The 27,110-nt window shown below is 44.9% G+C and overlaps 1 protein-coding gene across 1 annotated transcript in view; it reads right to left on the reverse strand.

Moving 5' to 3' along the window:
- The window catches only part of TMEM64 (transmembrane protein 64), a 137,660-nt gene that overhangs the window by 23,529 nt on the left and 87,021 nt on the right, over window positions 1-27,110 (reverse strand). Inside the window, exon 2 of the mRNA XM_086965979.1 lies at window positions 7,523-7,678. Within this exon, the coding sequence (XP_086822105.1) occupies window positions 7,523-7,678 (156 nt within the window). The remainder of the gene's footprint in view (window positions 1-7,522; window positions 7,679-27,110) is intronic.

Genomic DNA, 27,110 nt, shown 5'->3' on the forward strand with positions numbered 1-27,110 from the left:
AAGCTAAGCCATCAATGGCAGCGCTCTCTCCTCTTCTGAAATTCTGTCCTTAAGGTTGCCCTTTGATCATGTTTGAGGTACACTGGTTGTGTAAGGTGCTGTATAAAATGTTCCTCCCGAGTAGTGTCTTGAGAGGTTTATGATGTGTATAGCATTCTATAATAAGAGAGAAATTCCTCCGTTATGTCAAGTGGATTAGTCAGCAGCCTTATTTTTGTCATCAGGCTCCAGATTATTATTTTTTCCTTGTGTTGTGCTGCTGAAACTCTTCCCGCCGTGTTACCTCTCTCATAATATTGTTGTTTCAAACTAAATAGGGCCGTTTTAGCTCTGGAAGAGTAGAATGTGTTTGGGTAATATTTGGTGTTTGTAAGTGCCATTAATGTTACATATGTAGGAGAAGCATTATGTTCTACACTGAGAAATTGTCTCAATTTCTCCTCCTTCTCTATTTACATGTCGGCCACGTGGTTAGTCACTGCTGCTTCTTCAAATTTGGATCCTCTCTGAGACAGGCCTTACCACCTGCCCATAAGGTATACATAGATCAAACTGAACTTCCTTTAAAAACACCCATGAGCAAGAGATCGGCTGATCTCGAAACGCGTTGGGTGTTTTTGTTCTGTCAATTCTACATTTGGTTTTTCTACAAAGGGAATACGAACCTGGAGTGTGTGGAATTCAAGGGGCTGGCGAACCCAGTCGTCCAAGTGGCTCGAGCACGCCATCTGTGTGTGTGTGTGTGTGTGATTATATATATATATATATATATATATATCCCTACTGAGTCACATTCACATTTTTCATATTCAAGGACTTATCTGGTCATTTTGATGTTAAAAAAATTGAATTTTATTCCTGTTTAAATAATGGGTTAACTTATTCACACTGCTGGAGATCAATTGTAAGGGTGTGTCAGAAATGCCCTCTAGGTTAACAATTTAAAGAAAGAATTGAGAGAAATGGAAGGGATTGATATGAGAGAACATACGTCTGCATTTTATAATTTATGTATAGATAGGTGCGACTTCCAAATGGAGTACTACATAGCTCTTACCTTACAGTTGACCTCTAATGCATCTTCTTGTTTTCTAATTCCTGCTCTTTGACAGTCAGTCTTGTGTGCTGAGTGACAGTGAAGTCTTAGAAAGTATACTTCTTAGAGTGGAGGGAATACCAAGGAAGGAGGTATTGTAAGAGTGTGCCTATTGGTTGTGACAACGGTTAACTTAGGTCTGCTAAATACACCAGGTGCATGAGCCCATCAGATCCGCAGGGCCACAGGCTGGATATCTGTCACTGTTCCTCCCTTAACACAGTTATAAGTGCAGTCAACATCACATTGCATCCACTCCCAAATAGTCACCTCACTAACAGTTGAACAGGAGTGGGATAGTTGAACCTAACAATTGGTGTAGGACCATGATAACAGATTACACATCATTTCGGAGCCTCACCCAACCTATAACAGAACATCACAGTTTACATCTATTATTGAACAAAAACAGTGGACATTGTGATATGACAAGTATTCTGATCAGAAATCCTCTAACTAACCACCTTGACTAAGTACCATACTGGTTCAGTCAGTTCTGGGATTATTCAGTATAATCAGGGTGTAGTATCACTTGTGTAATTGCTATACATGAGCTATTCATAACAGAACCCTATGTCCGCAAAATGTGACTTTTAGAGGAGACCACAACTTGTCTCTGGGCACAGAATGTTTTCTATGCCTGGGTCTTGAATTCTTCCCACACATCTACGTCAATTTTTCTAGTTGCTCTCTCGTACTGGGAACTTAGTAGAGTTATATCTAGTCTTGCAGGAAGCGGGAAGTGTTGACTGTGATTGAGGTCCTTCCATGCGCAACTCTAGTGCTCCAAGAATTTTTCGAATTCTTTGTACTCCTTTGCTCGTCCATTCACCAGAATTATCATTATGCAAGTCCAGTAATGTTATGTTTCATGTTATATCTATTTCTGTATTGTCATATCACCTAGGAGGGTATCCTGGTGCTTTTTTGGGCAGTGGGGAAAATCCCAAAGGGCCGTACTCTAAGAGACAGATCTTCAGCCTCTTACAGCATTCAAGAAGCGAAGAGGAGGTCCTAATGTGCTGTGGGAGGTCAAGTGATATAGAATGCACAACATCCTGCTCTACCTTTGTGTATGGGTGTTGTGTGCTAGTAAGAGTCTGGCTGAGTAGAGGTACCTACCAGACATGTCCAGTTTGCTGTCGATAATGATCCTACGAATTCTTGCTTATATGCTGGAGTTAGGCCTTAGACAAATAGAGCCCCAGGCAAAACCCCATAGTAAGGCTTCCTTTGCCAAGATCACCAATTTGGCCTTGTTCGTGCTGAGTTTGAGGCATAGACTTCATCCAAGAGGCCACTTCTGTTGTACATGATAGGAATTTGCTCCTGGTGTTGGCTATTTTGACTAAGAGGGATAATTTAAGTTGTGTGTCATTGGGGAAGAAAAGTATGTCAATGTTGTGTGCGTAGATAACGTCTGCCAGCAACATCATGTAGTTGTTGAAGAGGTTTGGGCTGTGTGAAGAGTACCAAGGGACTCTGCAAATGAGTTTCAAGGATTCTGAGGAGTAAGGAGACATACTGACTGTGTTCTTCCGGTAAGACAATTGCATATCCATTGGACGTTGGGTCCTTGGATTTTAGCCTTGTGAAGTCCTCTGATCATGAGGAGATTGGAGAACATGTTAAATGTTAAGCTTATGAAGGCAAGACCTGAGTTCTAGAACCCTACGCCTTCTTGCATTAGTGTCTTGTGAGTAATCGGATGAGAAGCTGATTTGATGTTTTTCAAACACGTAAGGTGCATTTTTTTTTAGCTGCCATAATAATTTGGCTTGCTTGTTGGTGTCTGACAAAACAAATAAGGTTTCGCCTGGGTTTCGAGAAGGTGTCAGTAAATGTTGAGAACATTCTATGCGCCCTCTTGAATTCTACAGGAAGATTGGAGGGAATATTCATAAATAGCACTAATAAGGTCTGAAGGAAGAAGAATAGGTCATACTTGACTAGGTTTTCCGGTACTACAATAATCTCTCATAGTACCTCTTCTGACGGTCTTCTAATCAACAATTTTGCATACATGTCCCACAATCAGGAGCCCATGTGTGTGTATTATCAAAATTTTTTTACAAGTATGTAAGTCTCAATTCAGAAAATTCAAATTTCTTCTGGAATTCCAGTGATTTTACTGCGACCGGATCACATCTCCTGTGTGTTATGTGGTACTGCAGAGTTAACTGGCCCTAGTTACACTTTCCTATCTGCTAATTATTTTATTAATGTGTCCATTGCAGAAGTGCAAATAGTTGCCTGATCTCCCATGATCAAGTTACTGGACTTGTGTTTGACACATCAGAGACGAGAAGCTGCATCACATGCATCACTCTAGACATTGGCCATTTGCACTCTATGCAATGCTTCAAAGAATTTATGATAGGTATACATACTAAGAGTGGAGTGGCAGAAGAAAGTATAGGTGTGTTTGCAATGACAAAGTTTCTTGTGTGGTCCTATTAGTAAGGAGCAATATTTAATGATGTCACCAAAATCATTAAGCCTCATACTGTGAGTATTGATATCTTGTTTTAGATGCTTTCGAAAGTTTGTTGCTTTTGCAATATAGGGCAAAGTCACTATTCAGCCAATCACATTTGCAGCTCCAATATGGCTGCTATCTATAGTCATCTTTTTACTTTCCTTAATAAGGTGCCATGGCACTGACCAAATATGTACATGTGGTAAGTGTTCTATCCGTCCTCTTCACTCACTTGACCTCCGTCTTTCTTAAGGGCACTTGCTCACTCTCATCACTTCTGTGAAAGTGTGTGCAATGCAGCAGAATCATGGCCCTCTGGGTCCACCAGGCCACGGGCATAGACCCTTTCTCTCCAGAGCTGCCGATTGTTCAACTAACTCAGGTTCACCTCACTAAGTTTCCAAGAGAGAACTGAGAACTCTATTGATCCAGGAGAGGTTGTCAGACCCCTCCCACACTTTAGATTGCTGCTGTTCACTCTATGATCTTTGCGCAGCCCATCTTCTGACTCAACAGGAAAATTCTGAACACTAGGATCAGCAGCAGGGACGTCCTAAGTAGGTCTAGTCACCAGGACAGTACAGGTTAGCTTTTTTAGCTAAAGGGAGATGCCAAACATGGCCTTAGGCCCACAAGGGACTGCGAGGTCTTTCAGTGTGCCATCATGCTTTTAGGTACACGGTTCAGCCCCTCAACAGCTGGATTTGAATCAGGGGCGTATCACAGGCCCCCGCAGCCCACGCGGTGCGGGGGGGTCCCTAGCTCCAAGGTGCCCCCTCGGCACTGAACTCTGGCTGGGAGAGCTCCCGATTGAGCCCGGAGGGGGCCCCCCTAAGTACCGTGCAGGGAGGCCCCTTCACTTTTCATTACGCCAGTGATTTGAATATGATGCCAATATACATTCATGTTTAATTGAACATCCACAAAGAATCCCAGGATTCTTCTTTCTTGTCATGGATGGAAGCCCCACTGGTAAATATCTAGCACAGTAAATGTATCTAAATGCTTATTCAAATGAGATGCCACATCCTTTTTTACATCATTCTGGAAAGTCGTGGTTGTCCTGCAAAATAGTAATATTTAGTTTTACCTTTTCAGGACCCAATGAGGATTTGTTTAGCACAGCTGTCAGGACAGATTTCTTCAGGTACTGTTCCATATTTTAGTGACTGGTTAGTGAATATGGCCACACTAAGGGGCATTCAATGCATTATCTCTATATCAATGAGAGTTGGAAGATAGTAGCACTTATGACAAATTGTTTTATTTGGCTAGTAAAGTGGAAATTCTGGTCTTCTTGTGGACAGATTGAATCTACCCCATCTCTTAAACTTTGTTAATGTTTTTGTCCTAGATTCCAACAACATCTAATGTTCTGGATTTAGTTATTAAGTCGAATTGGTAAAATTGTAAGCTTTAGGCCTTGAAAAGGAGAGCAGACAAAGCATGAGGCGTTTAGAAAGACCCAAATAGTGGCCAATTTCCTGCTTGTTCAAATTTGTTGTTCAGAAATCTGTTGGCCTTATAAAAAATATTGTTTTCACCTAAAATGAATTTTAAGATTAGCAAAGTCATTTGTCAGTGTACTCTTATACTGTTAGGTCTCACGCTTCTAAAGTAGAATGTTGTTTTTCCCTCTCTGGACTGAAAGGTGTTCTTGCATATGGTCCATGCTCTGATAGATTATATAGAAGACTTTTGTTACGTAGTTCTTGACTACCTCTAATTAGTTAGTATTAATTTCTATGCATGATCAGAATTTTTTTGCTGGAACCTCCTACCATCTAATGGAGCAGCTCTACAAACACTGGTTGGACCACTTACTCCGAGCTTTCAAATTCAGCCTTAAGCCAGTTGTCACTGAAGGCCTGAGCCAGAAAAATGTTTCTGGCTCAGTTGGAGGTCCTCTTGGACCCTCAAGCCTAAAATAAGTTGAGCCTTCATGTGGCTTCTGCCTGTTAACACACTCCAACTTTGTGCGCTTAGCAATAAAAAATTAATTTTTTAAAAGTACAAACCTCCAATGTTAAAAAAGAGAAAAAAGCCATTGAATGACAGGTTTGCAAAATGCTAACCTTGAATTAATCCTGGCTTCATGAAATTGTGTGATCCTAGGTAAATATTTTATTTCACTGAACCAGCTGTTTCTTTGTTCTCACACATTTGAGCAATTCCAATGTGTGAGTTTAATAAAACAATATTTTGCTGCATGAATAACATGGCGACATCTGACTTGTTTCTTAGTTCACTAATGGCATTGTCGTCAGGGTGGAAGTCGAATGTGTCTAAATTCATGTTTATAAGTGATAACTTTTCATAATAATCACTTACAGCGATAATATAATCTTGTTGTACTATGTTGAAACTCCTGTGCATGCAAAAAATGCATTTTGCTTTAATTTTGAGGAGATGTTCTCTTATTGTCACATGATGTTTGTTGCTGGATTACATGGCAGCTATTTTCAGGGCCCCTGCTTATGTGCAGGATCTTAGAGCCAAGCTAGAACCTTGGCTTGACTCGGCTCTCCCTGTTAATTTGTTGGCTCACCCGCCTTTAGTGTTGACATACATCCTCGGCCTCGCTCTTCCTTTTCTCTTGGAAAGTGTTCAGTTGTTAAATAAAGCTGGCATAGGTCCTGCGTCTTCGAGAGTACTCTGTGAACAGGAATCCATCGGTGGTAGCCACCTTCATGGGGGAACAGGGCTCCTGCATGCATGTTGTAAGATGCAAATATTTCAAATCTTAACTGCAACATGCAAAAGTATAAACTATGACTAGGTCTGTGCTTTGGTAAGGATTACATTCTCACTAGTGGACAGCAGCGCCAATAATCACCACACACACACAGGGGTTCTGAAGCCACACTGTGGACTGCTCACAAATCAGTGATAACATACTCAACATACAGTCTTACACAAGCTGAACTGACTTTGGCTTACTTACTGGGTATTGCAGTATACATAAACCAGTTATCGACAGTGGTCTGAGGTTTTGACTGGGAGTATTACTTGTCTGTTTATCCATCGTACTACTTGCAATACACAGGCTCCATTACATACCAACAACTGATACTACCACTGTCCCATTGAACTCCATTGAACTCTACCTGCATTTCACTGGTAAGGGCCATACAGACTGAAACCGGTCCGGGTTTGCTTATGTTCCCATCTGAAGGGGATCTGGCCTGGGAGTTCGGCTTGGAACCTTCCCATTAGAACAGGAACAAGTCTGATTTAAATATGACTGATCCTAGCCCACGGTAATTACCTTACACTGAGATGTTTCAAGCATTCATCATACTGCTTTTTACATTTTTCATATGCAATCAAGCATTAAATACAGGCTAACAGAACTTAGCCAATAATCTGGAATGTGACAGTCTATAAAAAAATTGCATTAAGTAATACATTTCAATAGATCCATATACAATAAAAGTAACCTAACATATCATAAAACAGTTTAATAGCAATTTATCATTTTATTAATTATACTAGACTAAAATCAATTTTCTGTTATTTTTGTTCTCATTAATATGGACTGGGCATAAGCTTAAAAGACAATGATTTTGTTAAAGTCTACAAATTTGGTGGCAGAGGGCAAATGCAGTAAACCTGTAATTACATGAAAATACTGCAGGTGCACAATTGTATTTTTCCAGGCGGTCTGTGCATCTTCTAATGTGATTTCTGCGACACCAATCTAGCAATGTTCGCAATATATCCATCCCCATTCTAAATCAGGTCGCGTTGTATAACTGAGACATTTGATCCCCTGACAATTCTGTTAAATTAGTTATTTCCCTTTTCCCACGGAGAGAAGATTACTAAACTTGTGAAAAATACGCACTGCAAAGTATACATTTCTATGAATTCTTATGACGTGCTATTTTCCAATCGTTTAAAAACAGACTAGATGACAGAGTCAAATTTCGCTTTATGAAACATACCTGTAGGCTAAATACGAAGTAACCACTGATACTCTGCTCTGCAATGACATCCTCCATAGTTCGCAAGGTGGTTCCTAAGTAGGAGTTCAGCAACTGCGTAGGAAACAGTCCAGCCGAAGAGGCCAAAAGGTAGTTTGGTAAAGACAAGTCTGTAATCTAAAAATAAGGGGGTAGTTAACGTGTTTTCGATTTCACTTTGTTTAGTTAACATCTAACTCAGAAATAACAGTCTATTACTATCCTCTCCGTCATACACCTCCAAAATTCATTGATTCGTTTTAAAACAAATAGCAATAAACTATAACGCTGAACATGGACGGTAGTGCACATTGAAGCTGCTCATGAGCAGGAAGATAAAGAATAATTCTTTATAAAGCACCAATATAGAAGGACATGTTTTTTTTGTACCATTATATTTTTGGATAAAATTACATTCCAGTTCTGTTCAAAAAGCAACAATGAACTACAAATGTGCTGCATGGAGCCTTCCCGATCTATTTCTAAGGAGAAAACAATGACATTTGAAAAATAAACTCCTACAGACAGCAAAGTGATACAGGATTTGAGCATCACCTGACCTTTATTCTAATGATACCAAAAATAAGGCTACACACAACAAATGTGAAACTTACTGAAAATGAGAACCACAAGATCATATTGTCTATTAAACTAACATGGCATTTCTATGATCCAATCCCATCCGCACTCAAAGGATAACATTCAGCGTGTCTCCCCACTTTAAAATGAAAATCCAAACTCATCACTAACCCAATGAACTATCCTAGACTGCTTGAAGGTTGGGCAATTAACACCTCTCTTGAAAAAGCCAGACACCGATCCAACTGACCAAAATATTTTTTTCCGGTGTCGTACATCTCCTTGCCTCACAACTGTTGGAAAAATGTGTACACAATCAACTATTTCAACATATTGAACAGTTTACCCTTGGTGGACAAGTTTCAATCTGGTTTTGCACCAGGACACAGCGCAGTATCAGCCATCCTACACACCACGGATGAAGCACTTCATATCCCGTACCAGAACGACTCCGACCTCCTCATACTACTCATAGGCGTTCAACATGGTCAGTCACAATTGAACTTTAGAGTTATTTGAATGCAGAATGGGGCTATTTGGAAACATACTCAAATGGTTACTTTTTTTCTACAACAGTTGAACTGTGAGGTTCACTAATGCATACCCGGTCAGACTAAGTCCATCAAGGATCCACCACACTTTCAACATATGCATGAAAATGCGGACTGAGATACTTAAACAAGCATCCTGGCGCACCATAGCTATGCAGATGACACTCCTATACTTGAATATTTCCTCCTGTTATGTTCCATAGGGTGCCCCAATATAGACCTGAGTAGTCTCCAAGAGAGAACTGAGAACTCAGTAGTCTCCCGACCCTTCATCTACATTTACCATACCATTACACTACATAACAGGTTTTGGTATTGACCTTTTACCCAGTTAAGCACTGCATAAAATGTGTGGTTTTCCCCGAAAACTAGCCACATTAATTATGCATACGGAATCAGGATTACCATCTTCTGCATAAAACTATGTATAAGGGTCATCCCTTCTGTCATTCTAGGCCGACATGACTAACCCTGTGCGGTGAACTCCGCTCGCGGAGTTTTCTGCACTACGCGTTATGCAGAAATCACGGAGTTCCGAAAACTCTGCTTCGCATTGCGGAGCAGAGTTTTTTTTCCTTGCTCGCATTCATCAACGTCAAGTTGGCGACCGAAAGCGAGGAAAATCAAACTAGTGGTGAGATTTCTCCTCGTTCGCGATCATCAACGTCAAGTTGGCAAGCATGAGTGCGGAAAATCAACATCCCTGCGAGATTTCCCAACGCGGAGGGGTCATGTTTCTCTTTGCGAGTGGTTGTGTATGCTCGCTACAGCTTGTGTTGAGAAACTGCCTGTTCGCGTTGAGAAAGCTGCCGCTCTACTAAAAATCTACTTGAGTGGCAAAAAAAGGAAAGCAGGGACCGCTTGCTCTGTGCATGGTGCCGTTTGCAATGATTGCACAGTGCTAACAAGCATCCGAACTGCATTTTCCTATCGTATACCGCCGCTTGCGGAGCTCCATGTTGTGCAGTGGAGGTTTTTTTTGCACTTCGCGGAGTTCCGCCTAGTGCAACTCCGCCTAGGGTTAGACATGACACAGTAAGGTAGAATCTCCTGAGGGTATCTTTTGGGTATATATACACCATATCTTTGCCAAGACAGAGAGAGAAGAAAAGACTTCCATGCGGACACACTGACGTGAGACTCAGAGGCTCATGCTCATAGTGGTCTGACAACCCTCGCAGGGTGTCCATCTCGAGACGAAGTGTAGTTCCTATTTTCCCAATAGGCCCTGCACATTGGAATAACATAAACAGTAGTATCGACGTAGAAGTGCGGATCTTCAAGGCCTCTACAGACTATGCTAAACTTAATTGGGGTTGTTACCAACTAGCTCAGAGGTCACTGGAAACTTTCTTGACTGAAATAGGAAGTGATCAGCTTCCCTGGCACAGACAAGAAGGGATTCAGTTTTCCAACAACCGTGCAACATGACAACTTTGCTCCTCAGATCAAGAGTCAATCTCTAGGGTCGTGTGAAACAATAGACAGTTATTTTACTCAGTCAGGTTAGTGCAGATTACTTTCACAATATGTAGAGAATAGAGAGACGGGCATTTGTCAATAAAGGGTTAACATTTATTGAACAGTCTTTCTTCTCGTACAAGAGAAATTAATTGCCACAATTGCAAGACTTGTTATTATAAAAAGTACGTACAGTAAGATAAGTATTGCGAAATAATACTGTAAAAGCATTGATATGGTTTCTTAGCCATACAATGGTTTAAAAGGAATAAAACATATATACATTCATATATACATTAGGCTAAAATACTCAACTGGTGCTTCTAACTACGCCTACCCCAGTGTACCTGACCTAAGCCTAATACTTGGGAGGGGAGTAAGTAAGTAGCTTTAAGTTAAGTTGGTTTTGCCAAGGTTTGCTTCAAGAATTCTCACTTAGGGTTTAGTCAACACCATACCTCTGAATAGAATGATGGAGGTCTGGTATCTCCTTCAGGGAAACTCGGTATCCCAGTCACCCGCAAGGGTAGACCAGAAACGCTGGAGCTGGATTTCTCGGCAGGAGAAAGGCAGCGTCTTTCTTCAGCGCGTCGAGGAGGAGGAGGGGGGACAGCGTCCGCGGGCAGCTTGCATCTGCTGGGCTCTTCGCAGAGGACGGCTGTTTAGCTCCTAGGTTCACCACACCATCGTTCGCTAGTCAGCAGCGATAGCAGTAGCGATAGCAGCTATGATATCTTCAGCATGACAGCTTCTTCAGCAGCAGCGAAGATAGCAGCGATGGCATTGAGGCAGCTAGCATCAGTGATGGCATCAGCGTAAACAGCAGCGTTTGCTTAAGGCAACGTTGGTAATATTTATACCTGAAAGGTGCCTTGTTTGACGTAAGTTTGCTGGACATAAGACGTCAATAAAGATGTCACTAGGAAGTGATCGCTTATCAGTTGCTCATTAGAGTTCTATTACTAATCAAAACACAGCAAGGGGGATTTCCAGGTTTGCTGAGTTTTTATCTTGTTGAAGAACTCTGAGTGTTAATCTAGGAATCTCAGATAGTGACTTCTGCTATGTCATTGCACTAATTGGTTGCAAAGGAAGTGGCAGAGAAAACTATTCTGAAATGTGGCTCTGTTCGTGTGAGGCCAGAGATGAGTTTCTGAATATTGCACTTGAACGGTTATGCCAATATAGGGAATAAATGGATTTATAGCCGAATAGGGGCATAAGGTCACAGTATTGATCAGGATCCTAGATAAGCACGCAACAACGGGGTCCCCCAGTCTCTAACTTCAGGTAATGGGTTGGCTTCAGCCTAAGGGGATTTTTGGCTCTACACCTACATACATGCTAGGTACACTTGGGTACATCTAGTTAGGATTGCATTTTAGGAGTACGCAATATTATTGTCATGTATTTATATGCTCGCATATATTCCTTGTTTTTAGCACTATGGTAGAAGTCTACCATCCTTTTACTCTGTTGCTGCTTCTAATAATTAATATCCGTTTCTTTCTTATGGTCGTTTCAGCACACCTTTTTACACTAGAAGGATGCTGGTTCAATAAATGCTTATTGAAAAACATTCCAACAGTTATTCTGTATATCTTAATTGAGCCTGAGTGACTAAGCGAAAAGACTGTACTGTTTCCACGATCCCTTATGGGACAGGGTTGTCATGTTCGATAGTTGCCTAGAACTATTCTCTCCTTGGTAAGAGGAGTCTACAGTGGCACTGTGAGCTAGCTGGTATACAGGCGAATAGTGTGGGTGACTGGATTCAGTCTGGACACCAATCCCATAGTGTATGTTGTGTAAACGCCCAGATCCTACATAAATTTATAGGAACTACACAACACTCCCTGGAAGATATCACCAGACTAAATGACAAACTAGCAAAACCCTGAGCCTGCCTGTCATGAACCCCCCTCACAGTTCCCCTCCTATAAAAGAATTAAACACCTAGACGCCCTCAAATGCAAACCCATCACCAGTGAATTAACAAAATTCCTTGAAATAACCTTGAATAACAATCTAACCATGCAAGCACACATCAGCTCACGCACAGGCAGTGCATTTCTCCAACTCATCCTCACCAAGAACGTGAAACCCTTCATACCACCATCAGACTTCAAGTTCGCAGTTCAATCCTTATTCATATCCAGACTAGACTATTTGAGTGCAACCTTAAAGGGTTTCACGAAAATCACACACCACTCCTGGCAATCCTGAATGCTGCAGTGAGACTGAATACAGTAACAAGATGTTTCAACCACATCACATCCTCTAAAGTCTATCCATTGGCTCCCATTCAAATTTAGGATCCAGTTCAGTTGAAGATAGCATGCATGACACACCATGCCATGCACCATGATGTACCTAGGTCCTTTTCAAATAAGCTCAAGATCTCAAGGGGCAGACACTCCTGATGAGTGGCTAATTCCCTATTCCTGGGACCACCTAGATTCAGAAAAAAGAACACCTATGCCTGCACCATCGCTAGATCCACACCAAGACTATGGAACTCTCTCCCATCAGAGTTTCAGTCTAACCAATCTACAATTGCTTTCAAGAAAGCAGTTGAGAGCGTTATATCAAGCAGATTCTTAACATAATGTTTCATCTAGCCTGACTCTGAGACCCCCTTACACCTTGGGCAATATATCGCCTAGATGTAGCTATCACGAGGCACACAGTCACTTAGCCAGGAAGTCTATCTTTAGACACCAAACATTATGCTCTGGTGATTTCTGCTTAATGGATGTGATATTATATGTCCTTTTATGGTTCAGAATCACTTTTGGAACAAAAGTAACATTGAGGAGCAAAATCACCTTTGGTGCAAAATCATCAGGTAAGTGGAAATGTTTAAAAGAGCACAAATTACTTTTAGGTTTGCAATCGCTATTGACGCAGCATCATTAGGAGTATGGAAACACGTAACAACACAAATGAACCTCCACTGTAGGGCATGGATGCTTCAAAATATCATCCATGCACTGCAATTGGAAGCACTGTTTAGGCAGGATAACCACCACATCTAATAGCCAACAGCAAATGAGGAGACATAAATACTCCTCCTATAGACCAGAAAGGCCTTTCTGTAACTCTACCGGACAGTTCCTAAATCGGCTGGGGTCCTTGGAGACTGCTTTTGAAAACCCCAGATCACCTAGAGTAATTGCAGCAGGCACAGAAGCCTTCAAGAGAGAGAAAGAAAGAGTGGAGAGAGGAGGTAGACAGAAAGGGAGAGGGAGGAGAGAGTTGATGGATGGCAAGAGAGTAATTGCACGAGGAGACAAAGGGAGTGTGGTTGGCTTGAGCATTTTTGCCAGGGCTGCTTTGGGTTCCGAATCCAGCTCTGCCTTCTGATTTAGTCATAAATTGAAATTGCACTTTATCCCATGGAATGCCTGAAAGGGGTTAGCCCAAGCGGTTAACCACCACATCTAATAGCCAACAGCAAATGAGGAGACATAAATACTCCTCCTATAGACCAGAAAGGCCTTTCTGTAACTCTACCGGACAGTTCCTAAATCGGCTGGGGTCCTTGGAGACTGCTTTTGAAAACCCCAGATCACCTAGAGTAATTGCAGCAGGCACAGAAGCCTTCAAGAGAGAGAAAGAAAGAGTGGAGAGAGGAGGTAGACAGAAAGGGAGAGGGAGGAGAGAGTTGATGGATGGCAAGAGAGTAATTGCACGAGGAGACAAAGGGAGTGTGGTTGGCTTGAGCATTTTTGCCAGGGCTGCTTTGGGTTCCGAATCCAGCTCTGCCTTCTGATTTAGTCATAAATTGAAATTGCACTTTATCCCATGGAATGCCTGAAAGGGGTTAGCCCAAGCGGTGCTGGCTTTTAGTGTGGGTGGCTCCTAGTGCCACAGTGATTTTTGGAGCCCTCCCACATGACCTCCCCCTGGTATTTCCTCACTACCACCAGGCAAAAGTGCCCCTCTTTTCTCTATAGCCCTAATCTCACATACATTTCATTTGTGTTAAAGCACTGGTAAAGGCTGGCTTTACTAATAGGAATAGATATCTACCCAAAAGAACCCTTTTTAGCATTTGGAATAGATAATGATAGACTGCGAAAAAAGTATAACATCCTAACCTATTTTATGCAGATCTTAGTTAACAGTTCAGAGCAGTCACTGGTCTAGATTAGGGTTGTATCATATGAACTGTGGTAAAAGGTTCTCTATGACAAAAGCAGCGATTCACTCAGCCATCCACATAAAATAATGATCTGTGATCTGCACAGTACATGTTCTTAGCAGCAGGCATATTAACCCTCTGCGCTACTTTATGGAAAGTCAAAACTGGCACTAGACAAAACTCCAACCACTCTCTCTAGCAGAAAAATTAATCACAAGAGTTATTGTGACATTTTAAGTGCTGCCTGAAAGCTGGATGCACAAGGAACTCTGTAGCACATGATTTTAAATCCGAAAATTGCTAAACACAGGGCCACTCCTGAGGTCATCGCCTGCAGCCCCGGTCAGCGCCCTGTGCGGCCCATTCGCACTGCCCTAAAACCGACCCTGAGCCGAAGATCCCTCTATATATGTTTTCGTGGCCATTATAACATCTCTAAGACATTGCTGGAGCGGTCTTCACCCAGACCTAATCACTGGCCTATCTTCACCATTATTTGCTTTACAAAGAAAAAGTCATTCGATCAGTTGCTTTCGCCTCCTCTGCCACGTTTATCTTGCAAACAGGGAGCGAACTCCGCGCCCTTTATTCTCATATAAAGGCAGTGGGGGTGAGCAGACAGCAGGCAGGTGGCGTGGAAGTGTAATTCCAGCCCTGTGCTACATACTGATCACCAAGTAACATTCATCCATCTGTCCTACGCCGCCACATATTCTGCGGTTTCTGTTCAGAAGGGTTTAGTTTAAATCCTAGTTGAACCTACACGCGCCAGTACACATTTACTTAAGCGCCGAGTGCTTTTATGCTTTGGTTGGTAGAGCTCTGAATTGAGCAGTTAATAACACGCTTGAGGTCCTTGTTCTTTTTGTCACTCAGGTCATCGTAAATTAATCGGGGCAGTTCTGACGTTTGCAACAGGATTGCATTCTTGTGCTTATGTTTTACATGGCTTTGGTAAATGAATGGCCGCGGAGATGCAATCAGGCCTCTCTTCACACAGAGGCGAATGTAAATAAACTCGGAGGTCACCTTGTGACTTCCAAGTTGGCACTTCTCAATCGGGTTTTGCCAAATGAAATGAAGCGTGATGCAATAAAAATGTTTCCTGCCGCGTAAATCAAGGAAAGCACGCGTAAAATAAAGTATCCATCCTGGACTCCAATTACAGCGCAAAAATAATGTGTGCCTCAAATTTTACAAGAGCCTCATATTGGGACGTGGTCCATACTCTCATGGATTTCAATGGGAACGTGGCCTATACCCTCATGGATTTCCAGAGAATAATTCTAAAACAGTATTTCAAAGTCTGAAAATAAAATACAAAGGCTGGCAACGAGCCATGAGGCATATTCGACCACCACGAAACTTAAATCACGTAAAGCGCAGGTAGAGATGCCCATTTCTGAAAGGCAAATTATTGAAATGGGGTGCTGCCCTTCTTTTCGGAGCCATACATCCTCATTAAATAACTACATTCACCGTTCGATATATAAATGAGCGATTAAAACATACAAAGTACAGCTTAAGTACCCAAGAAGTGCATACTCAAAATATAAAGTCAGTAAATATATAACTTAATGCTATTGAAATATGTGAAATGTTTGCCTTCTCTTTAATTGCCTTACATTTGCATTTAGATGGTGTTAGAAATTGGGTTGTTGGTTAACTGGGGTATGAGCCTTAGTCAAGCAGGCAACCCAAGAAGCAGGCAATTCCCTAAAATTAACCTGTGCTCACCTTCTGGTATCTTGGCACAGACCAGTCAGGCTGAACTTAAAGGTAATATGTAAAGTATTTGTGGAAAACGACAAATAGTAAAACAGTGAAAACTGCATACAAAAAGATTCCACACCAGATTAGAACAAGCATTAGAAATGCAATAGGTCTCGCAGCATTAGAGTTAGTGCTTTTAGAATTGTTAATGGTTTTTTTTGTAAATCTTTAGCATGAGGTTGAGGGTGAGTGAGGGTGAGTGAGGATGAGTGAGGGTGAGTGAGGGTGAGGGTGAGTGAGGGTGGGTGAGTGTGAGTGTGAGTGAGGGTGAGTGTGGGTGAGTGTGGGTCAGTGTGGGTCAGTGTGGGTGAGGGATTGAGGGTGAGGGGTTGAGGGTGAGTGAGGGTGAGGGGTTGAGGGTGAGTGAGGGTGAGGGGTTGAGGGTGAATGAGGGTGAGGGAGGGTGAGGGGTTGAGGGTGAGGGGTTGAGGGTGAGTGGGGGTGAGTGAGGGTGAGGGGTTGAGGGTGAGTGAGGGTGAAGGTGAGTGAGGGTGAAGGTGAGTGAGGGTGAAGGTGGGTGAGGGTGAGTGTGGGTGAGTGTGGGTGAGTGATTGAGGGTGAGGGGTTGAGGGTGGGTGAGGGGTTGAGGGTGAGTGAGGGTGAGTGAGGGTGAGTGAGGGGTTGAGGGTGAGGGGTTGAGGGTGAGTGGGGGTGAGTGGGGGTGAGGGGTTGAGGGTGGGTGAGGGGTTGAGGGTGAGTGAGGATGAGGGGTTGAGGGTGGGTGAGGGTGAGTGAGGGTGAGTGTGAGTGAGGGTGAGTGAAGGTGGGTGAGGGGTTGAGGGTGAGGCGTTGAGGGTGAGTGAGGGTGAGGGGTTGAGGGTGAGTGAAGGTGAGGGTGAGTGAGGGTGAGTGAAGGTGAGGGTGAGTGAGGGTGAGGGGTTGAGGGTGAGTGAGGGTGAGGTGTTGAGGGTGAGTGAGGGTGAGGGTGAGGGGTTGAGGGTGAGTGAGGGTGAGGGTAGGTGAGGGGTTGAGGGTGAGTGAGGGTGAGTGAGGGGTTGAGGGTGAGTGAGGGTGAGGGTGAGTGAGGGTGAGGGTGAGTGAGGGTGAGGGTGAGTGTGGGTGAGGGTGAGTGTGGGTGAGGGGTTGAGGGTGAGTGAGGGTGAGTGAGGGTGAGTGAGGGTGAGTGAGGGGTTGAGGGTGAGTGAGGGTGAGGGGTTGAGGGTGAGTGAGGATGAGTGAGAGTGAGGGTGAGTGAGGGGTTGAGGGTGAGGGGTTGAGGGTGAGTGAGGGTGAGGGGTTGAGGGTGAGTGAGGGTGAGGTGTTGAGGGTGAGTGAGGGTGAGGTGTTGAGGGTGAGTGAGGGTGAGGGTGAGGGGTTGAGGGTGAGTGAGGGTGAGGGTAGGTGAGGGGTTGAGGGTGAGCGAGGGTGAGTGAGGGGTTGAGGGTGAGTGAGGGTGAGTGAGGGGTTGAGGGTGAGTGAGGGTGAGGCTGAGTGAGGGTGAGGGTGAGTGTGGGTGAGTGTGGGTGAGGGTGAGTGTGGGTGAGGGTGAGTGTGGGTGAGTGAGGGTGAGGGGTTGAGGGTGAGTGAGGGTGAGTGAGGGTGAGTGTGAGTGAGGGGTTGAGGGTGAGTGAGGGTGAGTGTGGGTGAGGGTGAGTGAGCTACATCTAATGACTTCAGAGGACTGCTTATAGACTGTTTAAATTACAACCATTGTCGATAGTAAGTACTATTGACCCTGATAACGAAAACACACAACACCAGCTGTCACGGCAGACTGAAACACCCCTCTAACGCACGCTGGTTAATAAAACGAGGCACAACACCGAGGAATATTGACCAGATCACTAATAAGATTGGAGCGCCAATTGATTTTGAACCAAATCAATAGGAGATTAACACAATATTTGTAAAGCAGTGGAATGTGGTGGGGACGTGGCGCAAACAATAAGTGCAGCTAGATCATATACTCAAATACATCCAAGATAGGGTGTTAACGAATAGCGGGTAATTTAACTGAGTGATGCGGCTTCGCACTATGTCCTCAAAGTAAAATGGAGATTAGCAAGCTGGAAAATCTGGAGGGTTACTTACATGCCGCTGGTACCAAAAGTGTCTGCCCGCTTCCCTCGATGTGTACACGGGCTTGTCTTGGCCGATTATTTTTAAATAGGTAAGCCAGAGCGCGCCAAACCAGATTGCTCGGTATTTCCGGGTCACGTGATCAGGGCATTCAAGTCTACGCAGTGCCAGACTCTATGGTGCGTGCGTGCTGGTACAGCAGGCAACACTAGAATGCTGACCCTTAAAAACAAATCAGAAGGCGCTTCGTGAAATCGGCGACACAATAATCTTCGGCACAATAGTAAAAGCAAGCACCAGTAGAGGCGTGTTTGGAAACCGAAGACTGGGTAAGGGGAGAGATGCATGGATTGGAGAGATGCAGGCTGTACTATGCAGCCCCATTAACGATCCCGCCCAAGCAACCATTTTGTATTTATTTACCTGGACAGCCGCAGTGGCGGACTGAGGAACGCTCGCGATATTTACAGGCAGCGCTACTGGATATGGAGCCTGCGTGTAGAAATAATTGGAAACAAGGCTAGCGGCAGGCAGGCAGGGGAGGAGAGGAGGAGGGGGGAGGAGAGTAGGGGAGGCACGGCCTAGCGGCCGTGCAATCAAGTAGTGAGGGGGCGGAGCTGGGGGAGGCTGTGGAAGAGAGTAGGCAAGGCGACACGGCGGGAGGGGGCGGAGCGGGTAAACAAAGACGGACATGCACGCGCCCGTGACTTTTAAGGTCAATGCGCATGCGCATAAGCTTAATGCGCATGCGCATTGACCTTAAAAGTCACGGGCACTGCAAGGAATCGCCACGATTCCTTGCAGTGTGGATAAAGAGTGGATAACTCGCAATACTCTCGCCTTGCTCGATGCGCATGCGCATCGACAGGCGAGACCTAAAAAACGAGGAGAAATAAAGACATTTCTCCTTATTGTGCCTCCCTTTTGTCTCCCTTGGTGAGGCGTACGTTTTTGGCGCTCCCTCAGACTTACAATTTCTGGTAGGTCTGGGGCAGTGTCAAACAGCCATGCATGTTACTGGACACGCCCCCAGCAACACCCATGGAACGTCTCTTTCACCCAGCTTGCTGCGTGAAAGGGACGCACATATTTAAAAGGCCATGAAAAGCCATGTGATGTGGCTTTACGTGGCCTTATAAATGTACCAGTGGTACATTGCGCCACTGGAGCGTCAAAAAGTGACGTTCCGGCAGCGCAACAGTGCCGGTATGAGGTCCCTCAGTATTTTCCTTTGAAATCTAGACAAGTTAGATATTCTATCATTTTATTTCCCGTTTTGAACTTAATTGCAATTATCACTGATCTCTGATCTATTCTGATACCAGAAGCGAGTGCTATGAAGCGCTTGCAGTTGACCATGTTGTCAACCCAATAAACAAGAATGACACACATGATGGTGTTTCCACAGCACAAGTGGTTGATCACAATCACTCAAGAATCTGACCTCACTAAAACATGTCATGTTAGGACCAAAGGAGGTTGCACTGCTACATTTCACCCAGGTCTGCAAAAAATACCTCTGTAATTGAAAATGGTAGATTGTTGAAGGTTCTCAGATGGAATTTGTGAAGATGGGGAAAGGGTGGGAAAGATGGGTTTTTGCAGTAGACCAGCGGCCTATTGGCAAAAATGGAATCAGTGAATTCGAGAATCTTTACGAGTCCCCTGAAAATCCTCAGGCATTCATAAACACGAGTCTGCAATGGCGTGTGGATTCCTATCTGTGCAGACATCACCACACCTGCAGGATTATCTAAGCAGGACTTTCACCAGGTAAAACCTGACAAAGTTTGTGCAGAGAAAAATTGCAGCTCACCGAGACGTACCTGTACTAAGGATGAAGAGACGACGGTTAAAAGGTGCGCATCCTTCTTTTAAAAGACCAGAGCGGGAGGCAAAGTGTGTGCGCGAGCAGGGGGTAGAATGCATATAAATGCACCCGCCCTGACAAGTAAAACGCTGCGCCAAAGGGAAGCAATTTGTGGCTCGAATGGGTGCAGGGCCGCCGGCGTATGGTTAAGGGGATGGAGACGAGAAGGGGGAGATTGAAAATATGCACGACACCGTAGAAAGAAAGGATGGAGGCTTAAGGCACGCTGAAGGGCGAGGAAGGCGAGGGAGGGAGGAGAAATGTCAACAGTTTGGACAGGTCCTAGTACTACAATAGGTGGGGGGTGTGCATGTCAGATCAGTTTTGGGACAGAGCTGCGTGTGCTCAAATGACTATCAGCATCATTCAAGGAACGCCCACCGAGACGTACCTGTACTAAGGATGAAGAGACGACTGTTAAAAGGTGCGCATCCTTCTTTTAAAAGACCAGAGCGGGAGGCAAAGTGTGTGTGCGAGCAGGGGGTAGAATGCATATAAATGCACCCGCCCTGACAAGTAAAACGCTGCGCCAAAGGGAAGCAATTTGTGGCTCGAATGGGTGCAGGGCCGCCGGCGTATGGTTAAGGGGATGGAGACGAGAAGGGGGAGATTGAAAATATGCACGACACCGTAGAAAGAAAGGATGGAGGCTTAAGGCACGCTGAAGGGCGAGGAAGGCGAGGGAGGGAGGAGAAATGCGAGAAACGTGTGAAGCAGGGGGCGGGGGTAGCGGATACCTTTGAAGTGCACTTCAAAGGCTTGTTTGCAGAGCGCACGCTGGGGGATGACTGTGGGAGGGAGGCTGGTGTCTGTGCACGCGCTTTTAATGGCAATGCACATGCGCATTGAGCGAGCTTTCACGGGCACTTCATGGAATCGCCCGATCTCGGCAAGCTCTGTATAAGCCCCTTTATATCGAGCTCCCGCTCTCAATGCGCATGTGCGCATTGAGATAGGTCGCTCGACCTAAAAATAGCACTTAGTTTAATAAATAAAAAACGACCAAACCGACAAAAGTCAAATAAATACAACTTGAGATAAGATTTTGGTAAAGAATAAACTGTAAAATAGCGCCTAGAAGCAATAAGCACTTACTTGGGTTATCTGATCGTGCCGGACAGGGACAAAGTTAAAAGATAAAGAGACCAGGTGAGGCACGCTGAACAAAGATACCTTTCTCCTGGCTGCATCAACGTCGAAGATTTGGGGTGCAGCAAAAGTGCTACGCCGGTGTCGATCCACGCAGTGTGGGCGATGCAGATTATGATCCGTGCAGTAGCACTATTCAATCAATCAATCACTCAATCAATCATGGGTTTCTTGAGCGCAACTACTCACCTATAAGGGTCTCAAGGCGCTATGGGTGGGGTAGGAGGGGAGGGAGGCGCAGGGTCCTGTCCATCAAGGTGGAGGTCTATCGAAGAGCCATGTCTTGAGGTCCCTTGTGAAGTTGGGGAGTGATGTAGTCTGTCTGAGGTGGAGCTCTGGCTGCGAGGAAGGAGGAGCTGCCTCCCGATCTGGACTTCCTTGTGCGAAGGACCACAGAGTGGAAGAGCTGGGCTGATCATAGGGTCCTTTGGGGTGCGTGGAATACTAGTCGGCTATTCAGGTATGCTGGTACGGAATTGTGGAGGGCTTTGTGTGCGTGGGTGAGAATCTTAAAGGTGATGTGTCGGCTTTGATGAGCGAAGAGCTGAGATACAGAGCTGCCCTAGGAAAAGCACCCATCCCAACTGACCACGCACGGAACCTGGGCGTCATCCTGGACTCCTCTCTCTCGATGACCAGACAAGTCAACGCCGTCTCATCATCTTGCTTCAACATTCTTCGCATGCTCAAAAAAACATTTCGCTGGATCCCCACCGAAACTAGAAAAACGGTCACCCACGCACTGGTCACGAGCCGCCTAGACTACGGAAACACCCTATACGCCGGTACCACCGCAAAACTCCAGAAAAAACTCCCTCCTCCCCTACATCGGTAAGCTGACGGAGAAGCACGTGAACACCCATCTATCCAACTTTATCGAGGCAGCGGAAGGCCTGGACCCTTCTCAATCAGGGTTCAGGCCAAATCACAGCACCGAATCGGCCCTTCTGGCAGTGACCAACAACATCAGGATGACACTAGATGAAGGGGGGTCTATGATTCTGGTGCTGTTAGATTTATCCGCCGCCTTCGATACGGTGTCTCACAAAGTGCTTCTCTGTCGTCTGAGGGATGTAGGGCTGGGAGGTGCAGCTCTGTCCTGGATGGAAAGCCTCCTTTCTTGCCGCTCTCAAGAAGTCAGACTGGGCTCCCATAAATCCATCTCCAGGGAGCTCACCAGGGGGGTGCCACAGGGCTCATGCCTAAGCCCCACATTATTTAATGTGTATGTGGCCCCCTTGGCCGACTTAGTGAGGTCCTATGGGTTTACCCCGGTGTCCTACGCCGATGACACCCAACTTCTGTTCCCTTTTAAAACCTTCACACCTGATCTGCTAAAATCTTTTGCAGAAGGCATGAGGGTAGTCTCAAGATGGATGGCTGAGAACTGGCTACAATGCAATGTGGGAAAAACAGAAGTCTTGCTGTTTGGAGAGGCGGCGACTCTGTGGTCCGATGAATGGTGGCCGGTAGAACTGGGCCCAGTTCCCATTCCAAAGCAGACTGTGAAAAACTTGGGAGTACTATTTGACCAGGCGCTGACATTTAAACATCACGTCAACCAAGTCGCCGGCACATGTTTCAGGGCTATTGGTCTGCTGAAAAGGGTGTTCCCCTATCTACCCGACAACCATAGGAAGACACTAGTCCAGGCACTAGTGATCAGTAGATTGGACTACTGCAATGGCCTTCTTTTGTCAACTAATGAAGGCCAAATGAACAAACTGCAAGTAGTCCAAAATACGGCAGCGAGGTTAGTCCTTAATGCTCCATCTAGGACTCCCTCCCGACCCTTACTGGTGCAACTCCACTGGCTGCCAGTGCGGCAACGCACTAAGTTTAAAATTCTGTGCACCATTCATAAATGCCTGATAGGTAAGGGCCCCAAATATCTTACAACTGCCTTTCTACCCTATGTTCCAGCCCGCTCTCTACGGTCCAGTAATCTTCACCTACTACAGGTCCCTAAAATAAAAAGGTCCCGTCAGGGAGGGCGTGCTCTGGCACACACTGGACCCGCTCTCTGGAATTCTCTTCCCCCTACATTAAAAAGTATTACAAACCATTTAGCTTTCCGCAAAACTCTTAAAACTTACCTCTTCACCAGTGGCTAATCTTCCCCCGGCCTTGGTTACTACTGGAAAGACCTGGTACACCTGTATTTTTCCTTCAAATAGCATAAGCGCGGAGATACCCCTTCGGGGGTCTATTCAGGCGCTATAGAAGCACATAAAATAAAAATAAATAAACGCATCCAGAACGCTTCAGCCAGGCTCATACTAGACATCCCGCGTAAAGAACACAACTCTGGTCACCTGAAAAACCTCCACTGGCTCCCCGTAAATAAGAGGATTACTTTCCGCCTCCTAACCCACGCACACAAATCACTTTACGAACTTGGACCCGAATGCCTCAACTCACGACTGTCCTTCTACACCCCCTCCCGTCAGCTACGATCCTCCAACCAAGCCCTTGCCACTGTACCTCGCATCAACAAAACCACCATGGGAGGTAGATCCTTCTCCTACCTGGCAGCTAAAACCTGGAACACACTTCCTACTCAACTTCGCCTTACTCAGAACCACCTAGCATTCAGAAAGCAACTTAAAACTTGGATATTCGACAAGTAATCCCCCACCCTTCCTCAAGCACCTTGAGACCCTATGGGTATGTAGCGCGCTATATAAATCTCTTGACTTGACTCTTGACTTGAATCACGTCGATGGAGATGCAGTGACCTTGTGTAGTGGTGGTTCCGAAGATGTGTCGGGGCTGATCCACGTAGTGAAGGCGATACACCGGTTTTGGTAATGCAACAGGAGCGATGCATTGGGTTTGATCCACACACTGGTACCGATGCGCTGGTTCGACAACGGATGCATGGGTTTCGCTGAGGCAAGCAACTTAGGCATCACTTCCAAGGGTCCAGGACTGGGGTGGCACCAATTGGCAGGACAAACTCACCGATGGCAGACTCAAGGTGCAGAAGCAGGTAAGTTGAAAGTCTGTTATGTCCCGAGACTTCAGAGCAGGAGGCAAGCCAGCTAGCCCTTGGAGTCACACTGGGTGCAAATGATGCAGGTGCAGTTCTTCTCGCTCGGGCAGATGAACAGCAGGCAGCTAGTCAGCACAACAAGGCAGGAGTCCTGCAAAGCAGCAGTCCAGCAGCCTACAGCAGTACAGCAGTCCTTCTTCCAAGCAAAGTCTTCGAAGGTCCAGAAGTGTACTGAAGTGTTGGTGTCTGAGTCCAGTACTTATACCCAGTTGTGCTTTTGAAGTGGGGAGACTTCAAAGAGAGGTCTTTGAAGTGCAAAGACATCCTCTCTCCTTGCCTGGTTCCAGACTCATTATAAGGGAGGTATGCAGCCTTTTGTGAGGGGACAGGACACTGCCTATTCAGGTGTTAGTGAGGCTGGGTCAAGCTTTTCCCTCCCATCCCCCCAGGATGGCCCATTACATTACACCTAACTCCCATTGTGTGCGGCTGTCTAGGGGAATACGCAAAACCCAGCTGTCACGCTCCCAGACATGCATCAGAATCATGCAGCAAATGGTGAAAGAAAATGCCCACTTTCTAAAAAAAAGCGTCATTTTCAGAATTTCAATTAAAATCCAACTCCACCATAAGTTGTGATTTTAAATTGTGACTCCAGAGACACCAAACCTGAAAGTCTTTCTCTTCACAAACAGGAATGACCCTTAAAAATGTATTAAGGTAATCCCAATGTTATACCATTAGAGAGATAAGCTTTGCAGTCGTAACAAACGAATTTGAGAGTTTTTGGCTACCAGGACATACAAAACTTAAAAGTACATGTCCAATTTGTTTAATACATCGCATCCTGCACTCTTAATTCTATCGGGTTTACCTTTGGGGTGACTTATAAGTATAAAAAGGGGAAGTTTATCCCGACAAGAAGTTTGTCTTGCCAGGTCGAAATGACAGTGTACACTACACATTCAGGCTACGCAAAAGCAGTCCTGAGCCATGGTTAGAGGGCTACTTAAGTGGGTGGCACAAAAAGTACTGCAGGCCCTCTAGTAGCATTTCAAGCACACGTCGTGCACTTTACTGCAGACTTATAAGTAAAGGAAACACATTAGATAAATGAATGAATGAACGAATGAATGAATGAATGTATCCGACAATGTTAAAGCATCCTGTTACCCACAAGGGTGCATTGGAACTGAGAGAAGTGCATCTGTCAGCTGAGCGTGAAAAAGCAAAGGGCAGATGAGAACCTCATAACAATGACATTCCTTGTGTTTTTAATTATGCATACATCACAAACAAATACAAATTAAATAGGTAACTGGAAGGTGGTAGGAAAAATGAAATAGGTAACTGGCAGGTGGTAGGAAGTTTTACCGGAACCCGCCCCACGCCCGCTTTCCCCTTTTCTTTTCTTAGTTTCAACAGAAAGCTTTATTTTGAAAAAAGAAATGCAACCAAGTATACACACTCAAATAGAGCAATAAAATAATGGTTAACAACAATTGAGTTAACATCGTATAGTTGAAAAAGAAACTGTAGGGTCAAAGTAGTTGCATTTAGAACCAGCATTTGCAATGCAATAGGTCTCGCATTAGGAAAGTGTGAGCTATTGGTATTGTAAATAAAACATTTTTTAATATGTGTTGGCTTTGAAAATATATAAATTAATAGCATTGTTAGTCACAAAGCCAATAGCTTACACTTTCCTAATGCGAGTCCTATTGGCTATGGCAATGCTTGTTGGTAGCAAGCAAGGACAGTGATGTTGCGGTGCTGAGTGATGCTGTTGTGGTGCTGAGTGATGCTGTTGTGGTGCTGAGTGATGCTGTTGTTGGGCTGAGTGATGTGGTGGTGTCCCAGAGTGATATGGTGGTGTCCCAGAGTGATGTGGTGGTGTCCAAGAGTGACGTGGTGGTGTCCCAGAGTGACGTGGTGGTGTCCCAGAGTGACGTGGTGGTGTCCCAGAGTGACGTGGTGGTGTCCCAGAGTGACGTGGTGGTGTCCCAGAGTGACGTGGTGGTGTCCCAGAGTGATGTGGGACACGTGGTGGTGTCCTAGAGTGATGTGGAGCAGGGGCAGATTGTGTGTTGAGCTGCAGGGAAGGGGGTCTGTGAGGTATGGTAAAGTCCGTGTGAGCTGTGTGTAAGGGGGTCAGTGAGGTGTGGCGAAGAGGTGTGAGCTGTGTGTGCATTAGGGGGGAGCAGCGGAGGAGGGAGGAGAGGCTGTGGAGCAGGGGCAGATTGTGTGTTGAGCTGCAGGGAAGGGGGTCTATGAGGTGTGGCGAAGTGGTGTGAGCTGTGTGTGCGCTAGGGGGTAGCAGCGGAGGAGGGGCGAGAGGCTGTGGAGCAGGGGCAGATTGTGTGTTGAGCTGCAGGGAAGGGTCGAAAGTATACGGGTAAGCCTCTTAGCCAAACAAGTTAATTGTAAACAAGGCATTCCTGCAGTGTAATTGAGCTATAAATAACTGATTGAACTCTTTTCTAACTTAATGGTATATCGAAGTCTGAAGAATGAAAGTCTGAATCAGGGATGTCGCAATTGAAATCTGCCTCTTGCAAGTTGCCAGGGCTGCAAATGTGGCCAGTCCTCAAAGACTATTAAACCGACGACTAAAACAAGACTTTGAAACAGGTTTCTATCAGTCTCTATATTCATGTCCTTAACTTTATGCCCAAAACACTGAACAATATTTCAAAAATGAATGTAAAAAACCCCAAAAAGCCTTTTAGGTATTCCATATTAGCGATGCAATCCCTGTATACATTACACATTTTACTTCATCTTGTAATCCCTAAGAGTATTCGCTTTTTCCAAGATCCAAGATGTGTGTATGTACTTTTTCTTTATTCAGCATATGACTCTTGAATAGTGGTGCATGATTTGCCTACAGGTGCATTTGTGATTTCAGGTTGTGGGTGGGCGTTTGACTGCACAAGATTGAGAGATCTGAACTAAGATAGAAAGCAATGTCCATCTCGCACAGTGCCTGGTAGCAAGTCAGAGGTGTGCAGACTACATGCACTTCC

The sequence above is a fragment of the Lissotriton vulgaris genome, chromosome 4_1, assembly GCF_964263255.1.
Source record: "Lissotriton vulgaris chromosome 4_1, aLisVul1.2, whole genome shotgun sequence".
Taxonomy (NCBI): Eukaryota; Metazoa; Chordata; class Amphibia; order Caudata; family Salamandridae; genus Lissotriton; species Lissotriton vulgaris.